Source organism: Pygoscelis adeliae, unplaced genomic scaffold (genome assembly GCF_000699105.1).
Source record: "Pygoscelis adeliae isolate BGI_AS28 unplaced genomic scaffold, ASM69910v1 Scaffold325, whole genome shotgun sequence".
NCBI lineage: Eukaryota > Metazoa > Chordata > Aves > Sphenisciformes > Spheniscidae > Pygoscelis > Pygoscelis adeliae.
In genome coordinates, this window is record NW_008824769.1 from 294,144 (window position 1) to 321,489 (window position 27,346).

At 46.6% G+C, this 27,346-nt stretch overlaps 2 protein-coding genes across 2 annotated transcripts; one reads left to right on the top strand and one right to left on the bottom strand.

Moving 5' to 3' along the window:
- The first annotated feature begins 4,915 nt into the window (after positions 1-4,915).
- On the top strand, positions 4,916-10,822 carry LOC103916601 (1-acyl-sn-glycerol-3-phosphate acyltransferase alpha-like). The gene is made up of 6 exons (XM_009323610.1): positions 4,916-5,100; positions 6,449-6,582; positions 7,038-7,213; positions 7,497-7,592; positions 8,111-8,183; positions 10,677-10,822. Exons 1-6 carry the CDS (start codon positions 4,916-4,918, stop codon positions 10,820-10,822), a joined length of 810 nt encoding a protein of 269 aa, XP_009321885.1.
- Positions 10,823-12,905: 2,083 nt separating this feature from the next.
- On the bottom strand, positions 12,906-23,686 carry LOC103916613 (myeloperoxidase-like). Its single transcript, XM_009323624.1, has 11 exons — positions 23,548-23,686; positions 22,789-22,912; positions 20,734-20,863; positions 19,909-20,109; positions 19,498-19,813; positions 18,153-18,313; positions 17,525-17,777; positions 16,139-16,309; positions 15,046-15,283; positions 14,313-14,530; positions 12,906-12,946 (listed from the first exon to the last, which is right to left on the bottom strand). Exons 1-11 carry the CDS (start codon positions 23,684-23,686, stop codon positions 12,906-12,908), a joined length of 1,992 nt encoding a protein of 663 aa, XP_009321899.1.
- Between the last annotated feature and the right edge of the window lie 3,660 nt (positions 23,687-27,346).

Sequence of the window (27,346 nt, forward strand, 5' to 3'; positions counted from 1 at the left end):
CAAACGCTTGACAGTAATCGTCTCCTTATCACCTCCAAAATGGGACGAGTTCCCGTGAGATCCATGGAGAAAAAGAACAGGCATAGATACCAACTTCTGCCAGCACTTGGCCAGGGCGGAGGGGCGATGCTGGGGCTGGGTAACACCCCGGGTGTGTAGCTGACAAACATAAGCCTGGACACGTTTTGAAGGCAGAAAGCATGCAAGCTTGCCCTGGGAGTGGGTTGAAGCCCATTGTTTCTTGGGTAAGTTCCTGGTGCTGAGAGCTACAAGGGAGACAACAGATTTGATGGGTGTGAGATGCCTGACTACATGGGGGATGTGTGTCTCAGTCTCTCCAGCTTTAGTTTTCTAGTATTAGTTGTCTAACTCTGATGTCTGCACTTCCAGCATCTGTTCAGCCCCCTTGGGGACAGAGGAGGGCTCATTCATTACCTTTTGACTTCAGCAATTAACTTAAGGGGGAGGAAATTACTGTCTCAAAGTCACCCATGATCTTTCTGTGTGCACTAAGCACAGAGGACCTATTTTTCCAATTTTAGCTGAGAAGGTTGACATTTGGAAAATTTAATCTAGTTTATCAGCTTGATTACCTAATCAAACCCGCGAAATGCCTGTATGGCAGGATGGGGGCTGTTGCAACAGGACTGCCCGGAGCGTGCCTTCCCTGGCTGTGGAGCCACTGAGATGGGAACACAGCCTGCAGGAGCCGGGACGGGGCTGTTTGCCCTGCTCAGCCTCTGCTGCTGATTTCAGAAATGCAGCTCTCCCTCCCAGCTCTGTCAGGGCCTCTCATTCACTTTCTTCCCCACCTGCAGCCTCCCCAGCCGTTCCAGCTCTGGGAATGGATGTCCATCCTGAGTCTACCTTGCTCAGGACCTTCTCCCAGTGATGACTATACTTCATTTGAGTGGAGGCCTACCAAGGTGGTCAGTGGGCTGGAGCACATGATGCACAAAGAAAGGCTGAGGAAGCTGGATTTGCTCAGTCTGGAGAAGAGAAGGGCAGAGGGGGGGTGATTTCTATTCAGTCTTCGACTTCCTAATGAGTAGCTATGAAGCCAGACACTTCTCAGAGGCACACAGTGTAAGGATAAGAGGTAATAGACACAGATTGCAACAAGGGAAATTCCCATTAGACAAAGAAAAACATTATTCCCCATGACAGTGGTGCAATGCGGACACAGGGACTAGAGAGCTAGTGGGACCTCCATCCTTGGAGATTCTCCAAACTTGCCTGGACAAGGCCCTGAGCAAGCTAATCTGGTTTTGGAGTTAACCCTGCTCTGAGTAGCTGGTTGGACTGCAGACCTCCAGTGGTCCCTTCCCACCTCAATGTTTCTGTGATTTATAGTGATAAACTGATTTATTTTCCAGCCCACATTCACCTGGCTCTACTGTGCACCACCCCCTTGGATGCAAGTCCTATAGCGTGACATTCTAGCCTGTCACGTTACATTTCTGTCAGAGCTGTCTGGATGCCACAGAAATCTTCGTGAGTCAGTACATATTTTCTTGTAGAAACTATTCTTCTCCTGTCATTACGAAAATTTCCAGCTATGCCTTTGCTCATAAATAGGTATCCAAAGCCAATCTGTGCCTTGTAAAACTGAGCGATGCATGGATTCATCATGGAGCTGCAGCCAGAGCATGATAAATACAGTTTCCTCAGTCCTGATGAACTGTCTCTAATATATTTACCCTGGAATCCCTCCAAAGTTTTTAATATCACTGTTAATACCTCTGTTATTTTTAATATCACTGTTAATTTAACTGTGTAGTAACTGTATGCACTAGATGAGTTCCTTTTAGTCCTGTTCTCCCTGTGAAGACTGGGTGGCTCACGTGGTCCTTGGCACTGAGCAGTCCCAGCACTTTGCCCTTTGATAGCTTGTTCCAGTCTGTTCCAGTGGAGCTATTTCTGCCAGCAGTTTCCAGTGGGAATTTCTCCCATTTCAGAATCCAGTCCTCTTATTTCATCCTGAAATCATCGTTTTCACATTGAGAAGTCAATTGTGAGCTTTAACTTAAGCAACTCTTCTCTCTCTCTAACGTTGCTGTATTGACAGTCTGTTTTCTTCTGAGCTTTCATTTGCTTACCATGAACAAGACAATTTTCTTAGCCTTTTCCCAATAGATTAGATCACCTTCCCTGCCTCCACCTCTCTCTTCGGGCCAATGTGTGCCTTAGCAGAGTTGGTGAGTAGGAGAGTCTTTAAAGGTGCACGATGAAAGCTCATGATATGAGCAAGCCCCTCCTCTCCCTATCTAAGATTCACTTAAATTGGGCCAGGCTCTGAAAAGGGTGCAAAGACCCAGGGGCAAAAGGGAGTCCACTGAGCATGGATACATTTAGTCTGGAAACTGGGAACTTCATTAGAGCTGTAGTTTCTGAAAACACCTTACGGGTTAGGCAAGACCTGACTGCTTTTGAAATGGAAGCATGATGGATTTAGGTGCCAGGGATCCTTGCAACACAAGAAAATTATAGCTGAGGATTTTAGTATCTGTGGGCTTGGAGCCTAAGTGTTTTGTTAGATCTGAGCTGACTGGCTCTCCTTGGTGAGTTGGGAATGGCATAATTTTTATTATCTCTTTAGGTCCTTGCCTTTTCCTATACTCATCAGAGATACTTACCAGCTGTTGAAAGCCCCAAATAACCATTAGCCTAGCTTCAAACTCTCGTGTATATCTGGTGTCTTCTTGAGAGCGTGCCTGTCCTCAGTGCTCCGAGTGTGTGGAGCCACCTTTCTGCATGGAACAACTCGGTGATGCCCAACCGATGTTGGTTATTCCTCAGTTTGGTGGTGCCATGGAGAAGCAGTCCTCTCATAAACTGGCCACACCGGGGGTCTAACAGATCCTCACACTTGTAAATCTGCTTTTGTGGGTCCTTCTCTGATTATGCTTTGTTTCGGCCATGTGGAGACCACCATTTGTGCTGGAGACATTTTTCTGTCTTTCCCTCAGGTTCAGGATCTTGTGTTCTTGTAATCAGCTGTATTTTCAGGTTTCTGTGTTCCTTTGGGTAAGTCATCAACTTGCTACAGCTTAGTACCTGTTTGGTAGTACACTGTATACTGCAGGGACATTATTTCCTTATGGCCTTGATGCAAGTATTTGTAAATTACTGTCAGTGACCTAAAAATAAATCTCTTCAGTGATTTGTGATGAGTTCCTATTTGCACGCTTCCCTGTCCCTAGACATTCTGGGTGAATTTTCATGTGCAGAGTTGTGTAAGATGTTCCTCTCCCATTAGGAGCCTGACAACAGCAGGCTTGATTTGAAAGCTACGGCTGTCCTTGCAGGACAGCCATTCAAAGTGCCTTTCACTGGCATTACATTTTAGCAACCTCCCTCCTGGTAGGTCAGGATGAACCAGCTGCCTGTCAAATCAGCCTCCGCCCAACTGTGAAAGGCCATAATTGATACTGATGAGATATTAAGAAGGTTAATAAGCATGAGGAAAGTAACTGTTTGCTGGATCAGACCTTGGATAAGCACAAAGCAGCCATGGCTAGTCTCTATGAACTGAAGTCAAAGGGGAGGTAGTCTCTGCAGCTCCAGTACAGAGGGGTCACAGTGCCTGGGTCCAATGTGCGCACATGAGGTGCTTGTCTTTTTCACGTGCTGGTACAGGGACAGTGAGGAGGCTGTGGACGAAGCTCTTTGCTTTGGCTGCCTCTCCTGTGGTTGCAGGGAAGCCTTGGGAGAGCTGAGCAGCAAGGCCGGCAGTCACTTCTCTCCAGTTTTCCCATGAAAGACAGGAGAAGATGGGTCCCTGGCTAAGCCAAGAGAGCAGGGAGCACAACCAATGCCTTTCTTTATTATCGCGCCTTTCCCTAGTTTCTTCATGAAATATTGCTGAACCTTGTCCCTTTTACTGTTCTCAGGGATTTGATCTTGTTCTTTAGGTTGCAGGTAACAATCAATGTGGTTTTATGGGTCCTGGGACTGTTCCCTTTTGAAAATCTGCAGCTGGAATTTAATATTGTTACTCCTCTTAAGTGATAGCTGCTTGAGCAAGGCCTGTTGTGCAGATGACGAAACATGAAGCTTTTGTTTTTCAACCTAGTCATTGTACTTGTTGCAAAGATCCTTTTCATGCAATGGTTTTAGGAAGTGAAATGCAGCTGGAGCACTCCCAGGTTATACTTCCTGATTTACTCCTTACGTATGCAGATGCTGTCTAAACATGTGCCTGCCTCTGGCCATGAAAACATCAGAGGTAGCTGCTCTTGCTTTGTTCATCTTTTTGTCTAGACATGTGGCACTTTTTCCACTTTTCCCACTCTTCTTGAGGACTGTCCAGTTGCTCAGCTTGGTCCCTCTAATGCCTAGATGTATGGGGCAGGAGCTGGCTGCTAGGACCACTGGTTTTCTCTTTCTCTCCTCCATACACTAATTTCTGATTTCCTGGGCATCTTGCAGCCATCTCACTTCTTGGTGAAGTTCAGTGCTTGCACAGAAAGTGAGACAGCCTGCTGTCTCTGCTGTCCGACACATCCCACTCCCTCCCATTAAAGATTTTCTTAAAAGTTCTCAGGGTTCCTATGCACAGAGCCCCCCTGAAGGGGGGCTGTCTCTCCAAGCAGTCATTGCTTTACCAGCCCAGAGCCACACACGCCTCCTGCACATAGGCAGTCTTGCTATTGCGTGTTTGCCCCTGCTTGCCAGCCAGCTCTTACACACAGTGCTGCTGGAGATCCCTTGCTAAACCGGCTTTCCATGGTTAGTTTAGCTCTGAGCAGCGACCACAGCCTTTCTGAAGCATCGCTCCCGAATCTTGTTCCAGCCTTGTGCCACCCACATGTAGCTGATCAAGGGAATCTAAACTCTGCTCCACAACATCGGGTGCTCGTGACTCATTTACTGCTCTGTGCAACGCTCCTCTGGTTAACTCTGGGCTGGAAGGATGGAGCATTTGCTCCTTCACTACCCAGTTACTTTTCTGTTCATCACGTTTCTAGTCCTTTACCAGGTGAATCCTGCATTCAGATATTTCTGCAAGATGACCTTCTATAAGTTGTGGCTCTTCACCCTAAGCATTCTGGTTATTATCATCAGTATTCCTCGTGGACGTAATGTGGCAAACATTAAGTAAGTAAGTTGTCTGTGGCTTCTTTCTGCTCTGGGCATGGATAGAGTCAACTTACACTGTTTTGGAAGGTCCTGGGAGTTGCGCTGCAGAGGGGGGGAATTCCTTGTTGTATATTGGTGTGGAGAGTTGCCAGGCCCTGTAATTCAGAGAAGGAATGTGGGTTACAGTATTGTATTTGAGTTGATAGAATAATGAATGATGGAAGGAAAGGATGTAAAAGGTGACATAAATTTGACAGACTAGGTAATGCCAACAAACTGGATGTAATGCACAGGTAAAGGAACTTGCTTTTTTTAGTAAACCTCTCCTATCTGGCCTTCCGAGCCGTATTTCCCTCCTCCGTGTGGCTGGTCATTCCCCTTCTAAGCTGTGTTGAGAAAGCCTCTGCAGGTGCTCGCTCTTTCTCAACTTTATTCTGACCTGGTGCCCACCTGAGCAGGCACGAGCAGACATTAACACGGCGCAGTGCTGGCGCCTGCATTGTCACTGGTCTCCCCATCACTGCAATTACAGCCCGGTGCCCCCAGGTCTGGCAGCCTCTGAGCCCGTCCCCGCGCTGCCCATCCCCTCTCTCCATCTGTTACTGCCTCTGCAACGAGCTGCCGGACTTAGCCGGAGGCTGCGCAGCTGGGTGTACATGTGGTCAGCAGCGGTGGGCATTGGTAACTTGGGGTGTGGGTTGAGTGGGGGCTAGAAGCTGACTCTGCTATACGGCAGAGTAGCCTCCTGAAGTGCTGCAGAGGCAGGATTTACTACTTCATTGTTGCATGCTGCAGTGGGAGTTCATATCTCTTAATTAGGCATCAGCCTTTCACTTTAAGAAATTTTCTTCAGTTCTTGACTTTTGTGCTTGACTTTTATTCTTTTCTTTATTTTTCCAGTATCTGTTAAAATATGGCTACCAGAATTGCAGTCTAATGTCACCCAGAGGCAAAATCATCTCTCTTTCCACAGCGTGAGCAATAGCGGAGTTAGGTGCACGGCATGTTTATGGCAGCCTGTGTTCACGATTCAGCAAGGTGGGCAGGGAAGTAGAGTACAAACAGGTGCACTATGAATTTGGGCATTATCTAGTATTTGGCTGATCCACAGCTGAAGTTCCTTGGCCATTGGTCTAACCTGGCTTGAAGAAAACCTACCAGGTGTATTTGTCTTCTCTAATGAAGTGATGAGCTGAAGAGACGTACTAGTCGCTGTTTTCCAAGTCATGGGTCAAATCTAGGAGTGCAGAGAAACGGGCTACTCTGCAGGAGCAGTCTGTGAGATGGGCTGGTTTGGAAGAATGGTATTTGGTTCCTTTACCCAATTTCAGTGTCTCTTTGGTTTATGTCTGCTCCCCTTTTCCAGGTTTTTGCGCATGTCATTCCTACCACTCAAATACATCTTTGGGCTCAAGATAGTGGTGAAGGGCAAGGAGAACCTCAGGACTAAGAAACCTTTTGTCCTCGTGTTGAATCACCAGACCTCCCTTGACCTTATTGGTATGTGGTGATCCTGCCTCCTGGTCCTGGCCCCAGTTGTCTGTAGGGGAGGGTAGTACGAAATCCTGAGTACCACAGGCAGAGGGGCAGGAGTGGCTGCTACATAGTCCGTTACCAGCTAGCCCCAAGCCAGGGCTGTTCTTCAGGGTATTAGAGCCCGATAGGTATTTTCAAGCTAAATCAGCTTCATCCTTTCCAAGAGAATGGGGATGAGAGTGTCAGTTGACCACAGCCGTGTCATAGCTGCTGTCATTCAGTGTCAGCAATAGTCCTCTTCTAAGTGGGTGGTTGGTCTGGAGACCCCCAGAATCCCTTTCCCAACATGTTTCTGATCCTGTGAAGCTGGATAAGCGCTGCAGGCATGGCATCTCCCAGGGCAGAGGGCTGTAGCCCAGAATCTGGAGGAAGCCCCAGTGCAGATGACAACTTGTTCTGTCCTTGTTGTCCCCTTCCAGTGATGATGGAGATACTACCAAATCGCTGTGTGCCCATTGCAAAGAAGGAAATCCTATACATGGGCACTTTTGGCGTAGCATGCTGGCTTTCAGGACTCATTTTCATTGACCGCAAGAAGAGGGAAGAGTCTATCACTACCTTGACAGAGGTGGCACACTCCCTGCACAAAGAAAATGTGAGTGGGCAGGACTCTTCGGTGAGGAGACGCTGGAAAACATGAACCTTGATGTGGCTGGAAAGGGATCTTTGTCTCTGGGCTGGGCACTGGGCAGAACAGAGTAAGAACATCTCAACACTCGTTCAGTGTGTTATGTGTCCATAAAGTGCTTGAAGTGGAGGAAATAGATGTCCCTGCATGGTCAGGAGCAGACAGATCAGTCCCAGGGGAGTACACCTGTGCAGTGGTTTACAATAGTAATTGGAGGTCCCTCTATCTCAATGTGTTCTCTCTCCTGCAGCTCCGGGTCTTGATCTTCCCTGAAGGAACTCGCAATCGTGGTGGCTCCATGTTGCCCTTCAAACGTGGGGCCTTCCAGCTCGCTGTGAAAGCCCAGGTGAGAGCCACCTTCCTCCTGCCCCTTGGGGTGCGGTTTGCCTACCATGGTTCACCAGCAGCCAGGGCTATGTGGCTTCTGGCCCCTGGCTTCCCTTTGGATCAAGCATATATCCAAGAACCCAGCAGGAGCTTGCAGATGGCACAGGAGGGGGCTGTTTCTGGGAAAGGGGAAAAACCTTCATGACTCAGCTTGGGAAAAAAGTGGGGGGACCTTGACAAGAGCCCTGGACCTGCTGGGGGCGGGGTGGGGGGGGAGTTTCTGCTGAACAGGCCTCTGTACATACTAATTTGGCAATCCATGCATTGTTGGCCTAAATACAGAGATGAAAGTGCAAAAACCAACAGCGAGGACGTTGGGTGATACAGTTAAATGATCTAAATATCCCTATGAGTGCCTACTATGAAGCTGACTGGGGTAATTATCAGCAAGGTGCAGGATTCACTTAAGAACACCAGTTCCGTTTTGGGGAGGAATGGGGAAATTTGTAGATTCACTGTAGACTCCCTCCCATCCAGGTCCCCATTATTCCTGTAGTGATCTCTTCCTACCACAACTTCTACAACCAGAAGGAGAAGAGATTTACACCAGGTGAGGATGACTTGGTGCAGGGAGTGGGCTGGGTGTTGGTGCGAGCTCAGTCCTTGGGGAGAGCCATGAGGTGGGTGGGCAGAGGACCATGTGCGATGTGGAGATAGCAGCTGGACAAAGGCAGTTTCTGTCTTCTCGGGAGGGGAGGGAATGGGGGATTTCAGGCATCACTTTTGCCTCTCCCCTTGGATTTAAATCATAGAATCATTGAATACCAGGTTGGAAGGGACCTCAAGGATCGTCTGGTCCAATCTTTCTTGGCAAAAGCACGGTCTAGACCGTTCTCACAGCTTGTCCAATACCCATATGAGGGAGCCCAGAGAAGCAGCAGAGTCCTGGGGCAGGTCCTGCCCCTGGCCCCACCACGCTGTCCTTGGATCTGGGTGCACGGAGAGTGGGGGACCAAAAGCAAACATGGAGCTCTCAGCAAAAGTCATGCTGAGAGCCTGTCTCCTCCCAGTTACCCTGTTCTTTCCATGTTTCATCCATTTACGGTGACAAAGATTTCTGCTGGTCATTGATAAAATTTTATGGGGAAAAAAAGATGTAAGTCATGGGCTTTGGAAGGAAAATGCAGAAAAAAATCTTTTGAATTCCAACAGAGAAAAGTAACCCACCCTGTTCCTCCACTTTCTTCCCTGACGTCCACCCCAAAATGGGCTTCTGCCACTTCCCACCCTCCCCCAGGCCAGCCCCGCTCTTTCCTAAGGGGAGGATTTGCATCTGACATTCTCATTCCTCCCATTGTTTGTACCTGTGTGTAGTCATTCCTTGCAGGCAGACACCTGGAAGAGAGAGTCGGTGCAAATGTTAAACACTGCACTGTCTGTTTCTACTCATCTTTCACCTGCTGGGTCTATCCTGTCTCTGTTGGCCACACACCAAAGCCTTTTGGTACTGGAAGCATTCCCCCACGTCGGGGTCAATAGGAGCATGAGCAGGGATGTCAACCCTGCTCTGCTAGCCTGCTCCCTCCCCATCACATCCCTGCTCAGTTGGGCAACCAAGACAGAGCATTCCTCTGGGAAATCAGAGAATAATGCAGTGGGAAGGCATCTCTAGAGCAGCTGAACCTTTTGCTTTAAGCAAGACAAACTCCAAAGATAGATGAGTTTGCTCTGTGCCTTGTCCAGCCAAGTTTGGAGTAACTCCACAGAAGGAGATTCCACAACCTCCCTGAGCTTTTCAGGAAAGGCTCTTTGCAATTGCACGTACACTTGCCTTTATAATAACCTCACCCTGGGAGTTCGTGGTTAGCTGACCTCTAAGCCCTTTTCCAAATTGTTGTTAAACAGGTAGGACCTTCACTGCTGGAGCTAACCACAGTTAGCTTTTCCTGTACCTCCCCACTTTTCCCACCTGCAAGTTTTGCCAGGGCTAATTCTGAAGATGTGCTACACATGGCCAAGACTTCTGCATGTTGAGCAGGCTGATCCTCAGGTCAGGACAGCTCACCATGTCCACAGTGGCTCTGGACATGCTGATGAGCTTCTGGAAAGCTCAACTCTGTGTCCAGTGTGTGCACACTATCATGCATGGAGGAAGTCTGGTGCTTGCTGGAAGCCTGTTATACCCCAACAGACCTACCTTTTCAGCACAGCCCCATCATCACTCAGCTTTTTCTGTAGGACCAAATGAAGCATAGTAGACTCCTGAGATACCAGGCCTAGCTTTGGATGTAAGATGTGCTGGCAGGGAGCATGCCGCCTTCTTTTGTGAAGCTCTTCTCTACGCTTCTGTTTTGCCTCCCTTGCATGGCTCTGCTAGCAACGCTTCTGGATCTCATTTCCTAGCACACGTGTAAAGGCATGCAAGAAAGTTAAAAAATAACACAGACATTCCCCAGATCCTCAGGTAGGTGTCTGTGCAGGCAGTGTCTTATCTCTGCTGGCCAGAACAAGGGCCACTGGGTGCCAGAGCAGAAGAGCATGATGACAGCTCCCCAGTATATTCTTCATGTTTGCACCAGTCCATTGCTCAGGTGCTTCCCAAGAGGAGTATGACACACCTTGGCCAAACAGGGAGTCTTGGGTGCAATTTCTCTCATCCCAAAGCGTGTTTCTGGAAGGAGAGACTCTGCTGAATTTGGTATACATAGATCAGAGCACGGCCAGTTTGGATGTGTTGTATTACAGACATCTCATTCTCTTTGCCGTGATCCAGACAGACCCTGAGGTCTTTCCACTGTGAAAACTTATTCGATATGAATCATTGCATTGAATGTATCTGGGGAGAGATTCACCTGTTTCTGTAATAATGATTTTTTTGTGGTCTCTGTGGATGGCAAAAGTCTGGTTTGGGTTTTTGCTGTGCGCATCTGGGACATGGCTGGGTTGCTGCGCAGCTGTTGGTGTGTGAAAGAGGGCATTTCCCTTCATTTCTGTCTTGTTCCTTCGTTTGTACCGATCCCTCTGCTATATCTTTTCTTGCTCTTCTACACCACTCTCATATTTCCTTCTCCCCTCTCTGAACCCTCCTGTCTCACTCTTCCAGGGAAAAGCATCATCCAGATCCTGCCAGAAGTGGACACCGTTGGCCTGGGCCCAGACGATGTTCCCAAGCTCACTGAGCAGGTCCGTGACTCCATGCTCACTGCCTTTCAGGGGATATCAGGAATGACGAACGGGGCTTCCCATTAGGCATCCTTTCTTCCAGCTCCAGCTGTGTGTGTAGCAGCTTAAGGGGAGGGCATGGCAACCACAAGAAGATCTGGAAGCAGACACAGCCATGGATTGCAACCCTGACATACCAGGAACAGGAAAAAACATCCACAGAAGAAGAAAAGCTTGTAAATGGAGGTGGTGAAATGGTTGCCATGTTCCTTCCAGAGAACCGTGCCACCTGCGTAGACAGACACACGGTGGGTAGCTGGACATTTCATTGTAATCGTAACCATAAGAACTTGTCTCCAGCTGGACCCTAGGCAGAGCCGGACCCTTCCTGTGAACATCTTATAATCAACTTCTTCTATTCCAAACCAGCAAGGTTTGGAATATCCCCAAGTCCATGGCCATCCCACCTGGGGAAGTGGGTGTCCTGGGGTTTGAGGGCTGCCATGTTCCCCTGGAAGCACACTCAGGAGAAGGCACTGTCTCCTGCCTCTTCCTGTGGGGTGGACTTGGGAGGTACCTCTGCCACGAGAGGGGAAAGCCAAGGCAGCTTTGGGAGAGGGGAATTAAAGACCTTAAATGTGTCTGCAAGGGTTGGTGGTTTCCTCAATTTTCTTAGCCTTCCTTTTAAGCAAAGCAAGATTTTGCTTTCAGTGTTTGAGCAGATCTTGAAAGTGTGAGGTTAACATGCCTGGGGACTCAGAAACGAGAGGCAAACAGCAGAAATGTGTTGCTTAACATCCTTGCCATGCCCAGATAATTTCATGATTTTTAACACAACCTATATATTTTTCAGCCCAAATACACTCTGGGAGCTGCAGCTCCTGATTTCTGAATATTGCCTGGTTTTGCCCTGTCTTCTATGTGTCAGAGGATGGCGTCTTGCCTTCCTCTGCCCAGGGTCACCACAGCCTTTCCCCTCTCCCCACACACTGGGGGCTCATGGATCAGCATGGTCCCCATGCTCCATCGCTCACCCTCGGCCCTGGCAGCCCCGTGGGTCTCCTGCAGGACCCTCAGGCCATGGGTGGGCACCATGGGGCACTGGGCTGAGATAGGCATGACTTCCCAGTGCACATCCCCCCCCCCCATGGCAAAGCACGCATGCAGATGCTGTAGCCATGGGATTTTGCCAAGCATCTCCTTCATTAGTCCTCATCAGAGAGGCACTTATTCCACCCAGAAGCTTCACTCATGACTCTACCTTAGGCTGCCGCCTTCTTGATCCCAGTCCCTTCCTTCCCTCCTGGTTGTGCCAAGGAGAGATGGAAACTTAATATGATTTTTACATGTTTGGTATTTATTGACTGAATACAGTCTCAGGAGTGATCATGCCAGCCAGATGATTAGTTTGTAGCCCTAATGCTTGTGGTTTACATACCAGCCAGCTTATGGTTTGCTTTTTTATGCTGATGCGTTTAGCTATGAACCATAGCCAAAGAAAGTTCTGGACACGTCTGACATACCAGAATTGATGCCAAATGTAGGTGAGTGCATACAATGTATTTTATTAGTGCTCAGCACACCCGAACACACAAATGATCACTATAGGATTGAAATAAAAGATGTCTCTAGGCTTCAGGATGCAGCTGCCATTCTCCGGTGTCTTCAAAAACTGAAATCTCACTGCTAATTAGAAACAGCCTGAACAGTTTACGCTCTTGAAAAGCAAGAAAGAGATAAGGAAAGTTTTGATAAAGATTACATGAACTTGCTAATTTCTGAGCAGGTACGAAGTATAAGGAATTTGATTTTGAAATGCAAGCATGACAGCCTCCAGATTTGACACCCAATCAGGATGGGAAGTAAAAGATTTGTCTTGATTGTGCCTTTAGAGAGTCAGAAAGTATCCAGCACCTAGCCAAGACTTGCGCACCTCTGAACATTTTTTTAGTGCAACAGACAATAAAATGTCATCACCCTTTCATCTGAAGACTTACATTACTGGAAGCTTTTACAAATAAATGATATAAAAACCACAGTATAGCAAATAAAACAGTAGACATACTCTTGAGCTCCTCTCTGGGAAATCATGTGCCGAGGTTTGGTTGGCAGCAGTCAGCTGAGCATGATGTATAGGCAGCAGTTTCCCAAGAGCAGCTCAGTGCAACCCTTAGGAGTTTCCAGCGCCGGTCTGATGAGCAGGATTAGAAACTGTCAATGAAGAGAAAAAGCTACTGAGAGGCAGGAAGTCTTTCCGAGACACAATATTTCTCCCCACATTTTTATTTGACTCCATAGCTTAAAATAGTCACTGGTGAACGGGTAACTGAGTACAGGTCATCCCTGTATCCTTGTACCTCTGAGACACCACGGTGCTTCCAGCCTTCTCAGAAGGTACTTCTGCTGACCTAACATCAGACAGCCCTTTGGACGAGTGCTTTTGGGGCAATTTCTTGGCACTTGAAAAGGTGAAACTTTTAGCAGTTGCTTTTTAACACCCTGGGATCTCACTGTCTCTGGGTTATGCAAACACAGTTCAGCTTCCTCCCAGCCTGGTGATAAAAGAGCCACAGGAAGCAGCTCAGCAAATTTTAGTGACCATGAGAGTTAATAAAAGAAATCAGGAAGCCTCTATTGTTTAGAGAGACGGTGAGCATCAGCTGGGCTCTGTTCCTAAAGAATGAGGTGAAGTCACCATAATTTAGCCTTTATAGCAAGTGCAAATGTCTTTCTTAAACAGCAGTGTCTGTCTCAAACGCAGTTAATCAAACTCATTACAGGAACTGCATGGAGATGCTTTGTGGCCTGTGCCTTGCAGAAGGACACAGTAGGTGATCCCCAGGTATTGTGATCATCTATAAATGGGTTGCCAGAAGGAAAAAATCAGTCCAGTCCATACCTGCTCAGGCCATATCTGCCTTCTGCAAGCCTCTGTTCTCCCTACATTATTTCCAACAGGGAGAGCCCATGCCAAAAATATATCAGTAGGAGGACACAGCTAGTTCCTCATCTCATATATGACGACACCGTTTTACTGTCTTTCAGGATGAGGCACATCATAATCCCTGACTATGCATATTGAAATACTGATGCGCCAGGCCATACAGCCTCGAAACAACTCCAGATATACCTGAAAATGCTTTAAAGCGTTAGGGAAGGCAGGGGGAGAACAGGGGCTCGGAGCAGCATAGTAAGAATTTGGAGCAGGTTGGCTAATTCTGATGAGTTCTTCATGGGCACTCTTCCTGTGAAGAAAGACTCCAGTTGTCCTGGAATGAGGTGCTTAGAGAAGGACACATTCACAAGGAGCAGAACAGACTGGATTTTCAGGGATTTCCCATCTAGTTGTAGAGGAAGAGGCAGGCTACTAAAGGGTGATGAAGGTGATGGATTGCAAGGGGAGTAGGTTAACCATATCTGCCTCCAGTGGTGTCTGAGTGGAGCTGAATGGATGGTCAAGGTCTTTTTGGGGGCAGAGTCACTGTGATGACCTTAATTCTTTTATTTCTTTAGGTGCACAAGAGTCTGACCTTGTAGGACATTTATTATTTTTGACAAACCTCAGACAACTACTTACCTTTTGTGCCGCTCTCAGGCTCATCTTTCCAGGGTGAGAGGTCGAGCGCGTCGATCTCATGGCAGTCAACGAAGTTCTCAGGGTAACTGTTGAACTTGAACACATCCTTGGGTATCTTTTTGATACGAGTATTGTCACAGATCACTGTCGGCAGCGAGACTTTTCTCAGTGCATGTAACTGCTGCGGAGTGAACACTCCCGGTTTCTCCCACCAGAATCTGCAATCATATTTTCAGAAGCAGCTTATAGTCTCCTTGAAGGCGTTTGGTGCTGGTTACAGATGGGAGTCTGGCCAAGCTGAGTCTCTGCTCAGGTCCACCTTGATTCATCAGGCAGCTGGCACACCCCTTTGGAAAGAGGTGTCTCCAGGTGTGGCCAGGTCTGGATTCTGCCACTCATCTGCCAGTGTAGAGAGCCTGTCTCTTCCATGCAGCATCAGCGGGCTGCTGGGACGCAGTGACTAATCCTCCCCTTTTGTACCCTGAGAGCAAATGTCACCCTCAGGCTGCAGATGACCCATGTCCTGGAGCTGGTGCTCCTCAACCGCACGGGTCTGTAGGAATGGGCTGCAAAAAACACCCCTTTCGCAACTGGGCTAAAATCAAGGCATGAGCCTTGCCGGGAGCACTCAATGGTCTTTTGGAGACCGTCTGGACTAGTGTGTTGCATGAAATGTAGACATTTCTTCCCATAATAAATGCCATGGGGAAGGTTTGCTCTCAAAGCTACCTACCTGTCCCCATCACGCAGGTTTCTGAACTGGGTGCCAATGATGCAGGCCAGGAGGGGTCCAACTCTGCCCTGGGGAACAAAGGGCTCTGCGATTGCCCCAATCCAGAGGTCAATATTGTCTGGTGTTCCATACAACTCCATGAACTTCTTGGCCAGTTTGGAATTGCCTAGCACCTCAGAAAATTCATCTACATTTTGAGGCTGGGAGAGCCCACAGAAGTGCCTCCAGGCATTGTAACCTGCAAAAGCAGGAACAGCAGCTGATCAGGACCCATGCCTCCCCACCATCTGCCTAGGCTCAGGAGCTAAACAGACCCCTTGGCCCATGAGCAATGTCTGCTGCTTCTCATGGCATTAAAGGGTCTGGAAGACATTATTGTCTAGACAGTCACAACAAACGCCATGTTTTCGAAAGTCCTTTTTGTATGCACACACTAAACTAACAATTTGGGTTGCCTTTGCATGTGACTACAGATTCATCGCATCCTGTCGGTTAGAGCTACCTAGTGCTGAGGGTGAATGCACCAGTCTTTGCAGCTTTGGGAGGCAAAATTTTTAGGATCAAAGTCCTAGAAAAGAGCAACATTTGGTTGTGCTTAACCCAAGACGACCCGTTCTTCTCCAGTGCCTGGGGGCAATCATACCTATGGGTGCAAGCCACTTCTGCTCAGAGCTCTGGGTTGTCTGAAGACACAAAATAAACATTGATGGGCGAGGAACAAAGCACAGATGGTCTGTCTAGCCCACGTGAAAGCTGAACTTGGTTGCTTGCGTCTGTACCTTCTGTACTCCACATGCTCTCTCTTTGCAACACACCATTGTTTCTACCCCTCTTTCTTTATTACATTATCCCAACTATCATCTTTGCTTTCCAAGCCTTTTCTCCTTGTCTTAAATCCCTCAGAAAAAGATATTTATAATACAGAGACCTTTTCTTCCCTGAGCTTCACTGTCTACCCATCCTTTGCCCTCAAATCAAGGTACTGTTTCTTCCCATTAGTATGGAAAAATCTTAGTACATTCGTGGAACTACTATAAACAGCAGAAGAAAAAATAGTATTGTTCACAGGATGTGTGGACTTGTGTCTCCTTACCTGGAAGGCCATGGTCTCTTCCCCGTTGCATGTTCAGGGCTGCTAGATCCAGACCCATTATCTCTGTCTGTTCAAAGAGGTGGTTCTGGAGCTCCTCAACAAGCACTTGATTCTGTTTCATCAGTTTTGCATGATCAACCATCATGCCCCGTATCAGTGGGTCAATGCCACCTGCATTCATTGCAAATCAGGAAAAGACTTTTTGTACCAAGTTCCAGCTTTGATGGTCCATTTTCTGCAGCTGAAACTGTGCTGCATTAGATGTCTTTTCTGCTCTGGGCTGTGTGGGGTTCACCTAGCTCTATATTTCCATTTCAACATATACTAGTGCATAGGTACATACCTGCATATGCCAGCAGATGAGGTCTCCCTTTGGTAACTAGATTCCCCACTCCTCCCCATCTCCATCCCTCAACCTTCCCTTCTGCAGCCCTAAATTCACTTGTTGCCCACCTGGACCTCCTGGCTGCACGTGTGTATTTTGGTATGTTTTCTGTAATCAGTTAGATAACTCATTCTGGAAGAGACATTTGTCTTCCTTGGAAAGATTCATGCCTGCAGATATCAGCTGTATAAGAGCAGGATCCCATAACTCCCTTTCGAGTCATGAAGAGAGATGGCCACCACTAGGAAGCAATTACGCTGCCTTAGATCAGTTGGACTAGATGCATCACCCGCTGGCAATGCCTACTAATTACAGGGGAATATAATAGCTTAGATTGACTTAAATTTTGGTTGACTGACATTTGGCGCCATGAGTCTCTCGCCTCCTGGAACAGCATGAGCATGAGCACTATTTGAGTGAATGTGCAATGCTCACACTGCCGGGTCTCGCTGAGCTGAGAGATGTACGGCAACCTGAGAAGGAGGTTTAATCTGTTACGTTTTCTGGTTATTTACCGACATGTTCAGAATATAAATGCAATTATCGTGCAATGAACTGAGGAAGACAACACTGAAAAACTGTGCAAAAGAAGCTACAGAACTGTATGTTCTGATGCAAAATCCTGCTCCAATGGGGCTGCTTCTGCGGGAGCTGGTGCTTGATAAGGTTCACTAGTTGGAGTATAACAGCATGTAATTTTTGGCAGGGCTCCTTTGCCTGGGTACAATGCAGAACCAGTGTCAGGCCGTGTTTGCTGACGATTCTGCAGGACTGCCCTGCTGTCCCACATTTAGCAGACCACCCATTTGCCTGCAGCCCCTTGGGTAGACTTGTCATGAGCACCTTCCAAGCTGAATGGCACTGTAATTTGTGTGAGGCCAGTTAAATGAATAAACTACAGCAGTTTTTGGAGTCTAGGCTCATGTGTCTCACCAGCTGACCGCCACCTGAGCGTCTGCTTCAGGACCAGACCAGGGCTGCTGGCAGCCCCACGTTCTTACCTTCCATTATAATTCTCCATGTAGCGCAAAAGGTCAAATGAAGAGGTACATGGGAGAATGAACCCAAAGGCTGAAAGCTGTCATCCAAACGGGATACAAAAGGCTGTACTGACGTATGACCAAATCGGAAAGCCAGGGAAAAAACATTTGAGACTGTAGGATCCACATTCTCATTGTAGCCACTGTACAAAGGGATCCACTTGCTGGTCTCCTCCGCAAGCAGAAGTGGGAGGTAATCCCTGTATGTTATTATCTGAAAAAGCACAAAAGCAAGTTGTCAGCAGCTGTAGCAGAAATGCCATCAAAGTCAAATATAGAGCATGAACATGGACTCTGCGTCCAGTAGCAGAGTTCATTAAGATCTTCAGAAAAAAGAGCTGTAGCAATGGCATGAGTTTGGCATAATATATTAAAATTATTTAATATAATAAATAATTGATAAATTGGTAAAATAATGGATAAAAAAGCTCTGGATACCCGTGCTGTCTCAGATGGACCATCCTTATTCACAGTTTTGGACTCCCACAAATAATTCCACTAGATCTGCAAAGCATGGTTTTCCTCCTTTTCCTGGAGGAAAAACCATTCCTAAGCATGCGGATGATAAACAGCGGGCAGTGATCAGTACCTGGATTATGGCAACTACAATCTTTCGACTCTCTTGGTAAAGCTTTTCTCCATCCCAGTGAGGATTGAATTTCCTCAGCTCTGCAACCAAGCGGTTGTGTTCTCGTAGAAAGAGAGTGTGCAGTGCAGAAAGTCCCAGGTTTTCAGTTACCCGTTTGTCACCTACAAATGAAAATATTTTAGGAATTTTATAAATTGCTTTTTATTTCAGCAGCAGGTACTTGTGTTAGGACAGATGGGTAACAACTGGTAGTCAGTGTTACTGTCGGTAATGCTGATGGTTAAGCTTCATAGCAGTCATCACTCATGCCCGATATTTCTTTCCAGCACAGACAAAACATTCTCTGACCAAGCCATTTAGCCAAAACTATTGGAGAAGAGGCTTTGGGCAATTTAAACTATATTGCCCATAGTCATGAAGCAGCTGTAAATGTCTTGTTTTGTGAAAAATCTCATGTCTGCCTTCCTTTGGTGCCTCAAGGATACAATCTTCTTTTATATCAGTGCTGTGAATGTTTGGTTTTGAAAGTTTGTCTCCGTTCACCCAGGCTGTAAACACCCCTGAGAGGTCTGTGAATGTGCCTTCAGCAGAGCTGCTGAGACAGAACTGGAGGGGATGCAGTGAAGACCCTCTGACAGCTGGTGGAAGAGGCACTGAGTGTCTATCTCCTCTCTCAGCAAGGAGCTCTTCTTGTGTGCAGTGAATGAGAAAATAACATGTAATGGGAACACTCTGTATTCTTATGATTGACTTTGCAAGCTTCACATTTATATAGTTTGTTTTTTTTAAATGTTGTGCCTATGATGGATCACTTCCCATTTTAAGAAGTTCTGTGTTTCGAGTCATCAGTTTGTTTAAATTTCAGACAAACTTCTAGGCTTGTATTCTGATGTAGGTTGGGATATTTGAAATATTAAAAATTTAGAATGTGGCACCAGGGAGAGTTAAATAAATTGACTAAGAGTGTTCAATTGTTAGTACTGATTGAGTTGAAAACTGGATGGTGAATTCTAGGTAGGAGGGCAAAAAAGTCACTGAGAAGTTTTAAACACTGGTGGTTATTCTATTGACAATTTCTCCTGCCTTTGAAAAGACTTTTTAAAGGGAGGATGATTTGCTGTAACTCTTTTGGGAAATTAAAACAAAATAATTTTTGTGTTTAATTAAACAATTCTTGTTCAATTATTATTCTTTTTTAATTTGGGGGAGGGCCCCCTGTCTTTCACCTTACACAATCATGTCTTGCAGTGCCTCATATAAATATAAAGAGACATCAGACACCTGACCATAATGATCCTTTTTGACTTTATGGGCCACTGAAAACTACTCCGCAGATGCACCTTACCTGCCTTAAAACAGGGGATGTTCATGCTCTTGTTGGTGAGAACACAAACACTTTTTGTTTTGTTCTCAAAAGGCAATAATTCCAGCCCCGCATCAGTAAAATTCTGGTTCACAGCCATCAAACCCAGCTGGTTTGTCTGATTTCTAATACTCTTTGCCACAGAGTCTTCGCTGCCGTACACCGTGCTGGCATCGATGAAGGAGGTGACGGCGTTGATCTGCTCACGAGTAAACGTCCTGGGATTGCACACGGACGCCGACTGGATGAACGGCATGCAGGAGTTTGACCTCAGCATCCGTGGGTCATCGGGGGGAAACTAAAGCAAACAAACATAACTGATGCCTCAGAAAGTCGTGTGGTTTTATTTTTACTGTCTTAAGATAGTGTGGGATGGAACGAAAGTCAGAGTACCTTAATCGGGAAGCAAGGGGACTTGAAGGCGCAATTGGTCTCGCAGTGAAGCTCTGGGCTCACTCCTGCACCGCTGGCAGGGGTTAAGTCTATGTCATGGTTGACCCACTGGCCCCAGTGCATGAAGACAAGAGAGAGCTCTTGATCTTGAGTGATGTTCTCGTTGGCTGTGTGAGCAATTTCATTTGACACTTTTCGAACCTGCAGAAAATCAAAATGAAAATGCGTGTGACTATCTCTACCATGGTGAATTTACCCCTCAGTGTAACACCCGCTATGAGATCATTCATAAGAGTTAATTATGGCATTAAACAGACCTATGCCATGCCCCAGCTCTATCAAAGCAGATGTGATAAGTAGCACCCTCTTGACTCCACAGTTGCCCAGCCAAGCCCAGCTTCATGGAAAGCCTTTTACAGCTGAAACTGATGTACATGCACACATCCAGAAAGTCAAGAAGATGGCTGAGGAACACCCAAGCCTTATGGTTTGTGTAAACATCCTGGTGTATCTGAGCACCCTGTGGTGCTGTCTGCATCAAACCTTGGGATGCACACTTCTGGAAATGTTATGTTGTCCATGCTTTGCTCAGTGAAGTATTCACCACCTTTTTGCTCATGTCTGTCTCCAACAAAAGATATCACCCCAAGACATAGCTCAGTTGTAGAAAACAAGCCTCAAATTAGCACCTGAGATCAGAGGAAAGGATCAAGCAATTTACACTCTAGATGAGTGTAAATAGATTGCCACTGTTTCATCTCTGATGGATACAGTGAGGGCAGTGTCCACTACTGTTATCTGAGCAAGAATAACAACAGTTCTCACCAGTGGGAGTGGAAATCCATTGTACAGCTTTCCTTCACTTGCTCCTCTGGGAACAGACACTCCATCTTCATACGCTGCTGGGAGCCAGCGAGCAAACGCGCGGTTCGAGGACCCCAGATGAGAATGCTTTCTGGAGCGTCACAAGAAGAGAAGCAAACATCGGTATTATTTCAGAAGTGAACAGGCTTGTAGAGACTCTTTTGCAGCCCTTTAATCCACATCTGATTACTCTGGTAACAGAGGTGATAGCCAGAAAACACTGAGAAGTAAATAATACCAAGGTTATTACTGCAGAGAAAAATGAACTTTTTTGACATTAAGAAAAGATTCCTCATGCCATTATATTAATTTTATTTGGCATTTAAATCTCTGTAGCACCTCTGCCTCCACTGCTGCTCCACACAAAATCAGTCTCAAAGTAGGGGCATCGCCAATGATCGGGGTTGCCATGCCTTTGTCCAGCTGAGGGCTGGAAGCTTCCAAGGATGAAGATCCTCCACCCCTGCAGCGACCTGTGCCAAGGCTGCCCCTTCAGGAAGTTTTTCCCCATGTCCAACACAGAACCTCTCAAGCTGCAATCTGCAGATTGGGCCACTTGTTATATTGCCTCATACTGCTCAGAAGAATTTGAATCGGTAAACTCAGCAACTCTTGGTCAGAAGAACAATAATGCTGATTGAGCCAATGATTTGTGGCCCTAAGGACACAGAAACACAGGTTATTTTGGGGAAACCAGTTACTGAATATCAGCTGGTGCACAGCAACTTTCTGTGTTTAAGCTCTTCAATCCACAAAACCTGGGTAATACCTGCCTACACTGAAAAAGGAGCGGTATACCCAGAATTTACAACAGTGTGCTGTGAAAGAAAAGCGTGCCCTAGAACAATTGCCACACCATAGCTGAACCGATTCCGTCAAATATTAAGAACCCAGTACCACCACAGCTCTTGTTTTGATTGCTATTACTGTCCTTGCAGGCAGACTTTTTGCAAAATATTCAAGTGCTACCTCATGGTGTGTGTCTCAAGCTGAGCAAGACCCTTGGAAAAATATAACGTATCACAGAGTCCCCTCACTTCCGAGTGCCTCGTTACCTCACTGGCAGCCCACTAGATCAGCAAGCCCAAGGACAACCCTACCCTGAGCCTAAAAGTCAGCATGGACACTGCTGTCCTTGGGGAGCTGAAGGCTCTGGGGTCTGTGAGTAAAGGTACAGACTGACTGTAACACTAGCACCGTTGAGTGTGAGCTCCCTGCACGTGTGATGCAGAGTTGTGCTAGGTCTTCACATCTGGCACATCTGTTTCACGCCAGATGCACATTAGATGCAAGTCCCACTCAAACCTGGGGGCTGGAGTTAGCACACCAGGCAGCAAATCTATGGCAGAACAGGACAGCGAGTTTTGACTTCCAAGTATTAACCTAGAAATTTTGCCATCTTCTGGTCAAAAAAAAAAAAAAGCTAACAAGAAAATAAATAAATGTATGATCCCAGGTTCAAACCAGGAGGGAAGCTGTGTGCAAAAAGCTGAAGAACTCATTTTATCAGATTAAGGATACATGATACACGAAGCTAGAAGAGCCAAGAATTGAAGTCTTATTTACTTCCCATCCTTACGCATCACAACAGTAGCCACACAGGTATGTTGATAGCTGAATATTTTCATATGAACCAGCCTGGGGAAATCAGTGTTATCCATGCTACAGAAGAGTGGAGGGGTGATTTCCTGGAGCCTCAAGCTGAGTGAGAGGCTGGCTGTTACAGCCCCAAAATCTGCTTTCCTCCACTTTTCACCTCCCCCCACCCCAATAAGTCCCTTCCTTTATCCAAAGCAGCACATGGAGGGCAATGAACTCAAATCTGAAATTTTCACGAAATGACATCTTTTTCCTGCCAGGCACAGGTAAAAATGAAACATCTGTTATAGACGCCACTACAATGAGCATTTCACTCTTCTTGCCCTGTTGAAAAATACTTAAATAAACGACCTTAAGCCATCTATCCTGGGTCAAAGTACAGACTTGAGACTCTCCTTGTCCACATGCAAATCCTACCTGTTGTTGCACTCCCCAGCAATGGTCCGGTAAATGTCATGCTTTGGGCATTTAATGGAACGAATCTGATAGTCACAGCCGGTTTCTTTGGAAATCACCTCCTTCTGTTTTCTGTCTAGTAGGTCTGCAAGAGAAACCACGCAAAATAACATCTGCTCTTACTTATGTTTTATTTTAGCTTCTCAGTACTCTAGGTCAACGTTTGAGTCAGCTGAGTCTGAGCTGTGGATACATAACATCTGGATTTGAATTGTTAATTTGGTGCCTAAACCCTTTTGTGGATCAGCTCTCACCTCTGGGCTAGGGAAAGTGGGTTGGCATCAAACAACTTTCCAGGGGAACATGGGGAGCATCATCACCAGCACGTTTTGCCCTAGACTGGGAACAAAATTATGAGCGTGCAGAGTGGTACAACCTGGGCGGGTGGGTGTGAGGACCAGAAGTGGAAGATGGGCTTCTGTTCTCAGCGGTCAGAGTCTCCTGGGATTCAGCACGTATTGTCCCAGGTTTATCACACATTGTTAGGCTGTTTTTATCATCAAAGTTATGAGACAGGCACTGCCAAAGATGGTGATTAAAACACTGGGTGGTCTGGTCTGCATCTGAGCATGCTTAAAGTCTATTCACCTGGGGCTATTGTGGGGAAGGGTTTTATCACCAGTTATTTGGATCATGGCAGAGCTGCTCTCTGGCACTCCTGCTGTGGTAGATTTTCTGCTCTTAGCTGTTTGTAAGACATTTTGGTCTAAACCACATTACCTGTAACATTGCATCTCCATTTCCCGGAGAGATGCAGCTTTATTTTGAGAAGTTTCAAAGTAGTTTCGAAGTATTCAGCAGCACGGACTGCAGATCTGGTTCTTCCTACTGGGTCCTTTAAGTGCTTCAGGAAATCCATTGGGTTGGCAACCTTTTCCTCTAGTTTTCTCTTTAAGCTGAACATAAAAGAGTCCCATGAAGTGCCTTCTCTGAAATCGGACTTCCTCTGTCATGCTAGGCTGGGTGTACTTAAACGTGACAGCACTGCTGGGTCCCAGGCAGGCTCTGCTCACCTAGGGCAAGCTGGCTGCTCATCAGCTTTGCACATCATCTCAGACAGATTTTGGCAAACAAATCATTGTGATCCCCTATTTCAAGTTTGCATTACATCCTTGTCACAATAAATTTTGTTATATCATGTGAAAAGCTAGATCGGGGGAAACTGAGTTATTCAGTGACTGGATAACATTTTACATTTAGTATGTCATGAGGTATGTTCTGTGACCAGAGAGACAACCTTGGTCCTGTTGCTTCTCTTCCTGGTCCCATGGCTTTTTCTTGCACAATGAAAAACCTTCCGCAGGGTGGGTGGAGAGACATTCCTCCCCAGAGCACCCTGCTGCCTGGAACCAGCCTTTTGGAACAATACACGGAGGCATACCTGGGTTTTGACTTCCACTGAAACTTATTTGTGACAGGATGGCCATCTGCACAACTATCTCATGACTGTGGTCCTTCCGGAGAGGGGCAGAACTTCAGCAGCTAGGAGAGGACTCAACACGTGTTCAGCGTGACCACTATGGACTACTGAGAGGTGCCCATGGCAGTGTAGGTGAGGAGGCAGTAGCTGCGGGTGACGAAGGGTGGCCCTGGGGACGGGACACTAGAATCCAGCCAAACTGAGCGAAAGATTCTCTCCAACTACGACAGGGAGAGCCCTTGAACAGAGGTGTCTCCATAATAAATATGCATTGGAAAACAGAAGAAACACACATATATTTTCTCTTATTTTCTTATAATGTTGGGGCCCTCGTGCAAAAATGACTCACCTTTTTCGGGCCTGTAAATATGCTGCGTCTACCAGCAGCCTAGCTTCATTAATGCTGCTCAGAAGAGATGAGTCTGATAGCACCTCTGAGTCCTCTACTAAAACAAGAAGAAAAAGCAGAAATTGAGGATACTTTGTGACGTACACCAGGAGCTACACATCCCACCCCATCGCTGGGTGCCGAGGTGCACTGACTCGCTTTACACGCAGTTCCCACTGTGTGTTTAGTGCTACCTGGACACCTTTATCTGTGCTCCTCTTGCTTATCTGCTTCACCCCATTGCTGAGGTCCTGAAAGTCACAAACAAGAAATGACTGTAAAGAGGTAGTTTATTATCCGTTTCACAGAATTGGCTCTGATGGCTTTGGGAGGCTTTTAGGGAGTTATTTTTCACCCTTCTTTTTGAAACTTCTTCCCTGTAAGAAGGGACATACACAGAAGAAGCCAAATATATGATCTGTGACCCAGGTTCCCTGTCATAAAATGATCATGTGCTTGGAAGACCTGTTGGTTACATAGACAAGTTTCTTACGCATTGACTTCGCTGTTAGTGGGTTAATCTACAGGATATTTCAATTTTATATTGGAGTTATATCTAATTAGGAACTCAGACTGAGTTTTGACTCACAACCTTTCAAGCACAGTAGGAGCAGAATGAGAAACAGAAACTTACTATTTAATGAGTAGTTCAATGCTCCGACTAAGCAGAGAGTGATGATGGATCCTAAGAGAGTAATTCTTGATTTTATGCCTAGAGAGAAATGCAACATAAATATTCTGAATGGGCAGAGCTTCACTGAAGCATCGGGAGAGATTGAAAGGTTTGGTTTGAATATTTCTTTCAGGATCTAGGAATAAAATACAGCACCCCTCTGATCAGGTCTATAGGTGGGACTCTGGCTTGTGAGGGCTGTAGCTGTAGGTGTCGGCAGGACACAGGGACATCCCCGTGGTGTGGGACATTCAGTAAACTGGGCTGAGTAATTAATTGCCAAGGAGGAGGCAGCCAAGTACAGTCCAGGCTTCAGGGATGGAGACTATTGGGAAGGTGCGATGGAAGAGGGTGGTGTCTTGGTGTCCTGCCGTTGGGAGCGTCCTTCTTGGGTGACCGGTGTAGAGGAGGTTAGACCCCACATGTCCGTCTCTGCCCCCTCTCAGTCTTGTTGCTGAGCAAACCAAGCTACTGTGTCTAGCATTGGTCCTCCAGCCTTTGACCCCCTTTATTAGTCTTCTTTGTGCTCCCTGAAATTTATTTCTATTCCTTTTTCACATCAACACTAGAAACGTGTATCATTTGGTCTCACCTCTCAATGGCAGATTGCCTTCCCTGAAAGGAGATCTTTAACCAAAAGGTTGCAATTAGATATATTTTAAGTAGCTTAGTCAACATTTTAATTGTTTAGAACAGGAAAGACAAACAAAATTTGGAAGAAATAATGAACTTCTCACAATGGGGCAGGTTATCTTACATTTACAATCTGTGGAAATTCTTCAACCATCTTCACAGGGATTGAAGGCTGCTTATTCCTTGCAATCTTGCAGGGTATTGCTACATGAGGCAGAAAAGCTGTCTTTTCTCGCATCTCGAAATAAATGTATTTCACATATGGGGGGAGAAGTATGGAGGACCACCAGCTCCTAATGCTCTACTCTGTCTCCTCATCTCCTTGGGCTCATCCATGGAATGCACCAATACCCACGCCAGAAATATCAAAACAGTCAAATAGAGATATAAAATTAAAAAGCACTGATCTTACCTGCCATCTCTGCAGAGCTGGTAGGACTGGGAAACAAGACAGTCCTTTATAGCACCTGCACCAGGGCAAAAATTAGCTGGGTCTGACCTGGGTGTGGCCAGAAAGGGAGAAACTGGGACCAGATTTAGCCAAGAGGAAATATCTGCTCATATGCTTTCCTGGATTAAGCAGAAAGGTGCACACTTCTCCATTTCTTCTGAGTAAATGTTGACTTCCTTTTTGACAAGTCAGTAAAAAAGAAAAAAGAGTAGAGGTGCACGTTTCTTTTCTGCAAGTGAAAGAGATCAGCTTAAGTTTAGAATCATAGAATAGTTTGGGTCAGAAGGGACCTCTAAAGGTCATCTAGTCCAACCCCCCTGCCATGGGCAGGGACATCTTCAACTAGACCAGTTGCTCAGAGCCCCGTCCAACCTGACCTGGAATGTGTCCAGGGATGGGGCATCCACCACCTCTCTGGGCAACCTGGGCCAGTGCTTCACCACCCTCACCGTAAAACATTTCTTCCTTATATCTGGTCTAAATCTACCCCCTTTAGTTTAAAGCCGTTCCCCCTTGTCCTGTCACAACAAGCCGTGCTAAAAAGTTTGCCACCATCTTTTTTACAAGCCCCCTTTAAGTACTGATAGGCTGCAATAAGGTCTCCCCGAAGCCTTCTCTTCTCCAGGCTGAACAACCCCTGAACAACCCCAACTCTCTCAGCCTTTCTTCACAGCAGAGGTGTTCCATCCCCTGATCATTTTCCTGGCCCTCTTCTGGACCCACTCCAACAGGTCCGTGTCTTTCTTGTGCTGAGGGCTCCAGAGCTGGAGGCAGTGCTGCAGGGGGGGTCTCACCAGAGCAGAGTAGAGGGGCAGAATCCCCTCCCTCGACCTGCTGGCCACGCTGCTTTGGACGCAGCCCAGGATACGATTGGCCTTCTGGGCTGCGAGTGCACATTGCTGGCTCATGTCCAGCTTTTTGTCCACCAGTACCCCCAAGTCCTTCTCGGCAGGG

What these genes read in the sequence shown, in the direction of transcription:
- LOC103916601 (XM_009323610.1), top strand. Translation starts at nt 4,916, where the DNA reads ATGGAGCATTTGCTCCTTCACTACCCAGTTACTTTTCTGTTCATCACG. An exon ending in CGTAATGTGGCAAACATTAA is followed by an intron (nt 5,101 to 6,448) that starts GTAAGTAAGTTG and finishes CCCCTTTTCCAG; the next exon opens with GTTTTTGCGCATGTCATTCC. An exon ending in GACCTCCCTTGACCTTATTG is followed by an intron (nt 6,583 to 7,037) that starts GTATGTGGTGAT and finishes GTCCCCTTCCAG; the next exon opens with TGATGATGGAGATACTACCA.
- LOC103916613 (XM_009323624.1), bottom strand. Translation starts at nt 23,686, where the DNA reads ATGGATTTCCTGAAGCACTTAAAGGACCCAGTAGGAAGAACCAGATCT. An exon ending in ATGGATTTCCACTCCCACTG is followed by an intron (nt 20,110 to 20,733) that starts GTGAGAACTGTT and finishes GATTTTCTGCAG; the next exon opens with GTTCGAAAAGTGTCAAATGA. An exon ending in AAGAGACCATGGCCTTCCAG is followed by an intron (nt 15,284 to 16,138) that starts GTAAGGAGACAC and finishes CTGCTTTTGCAG; the next exon opens with GTTACAATGCCTGGAGGCAC.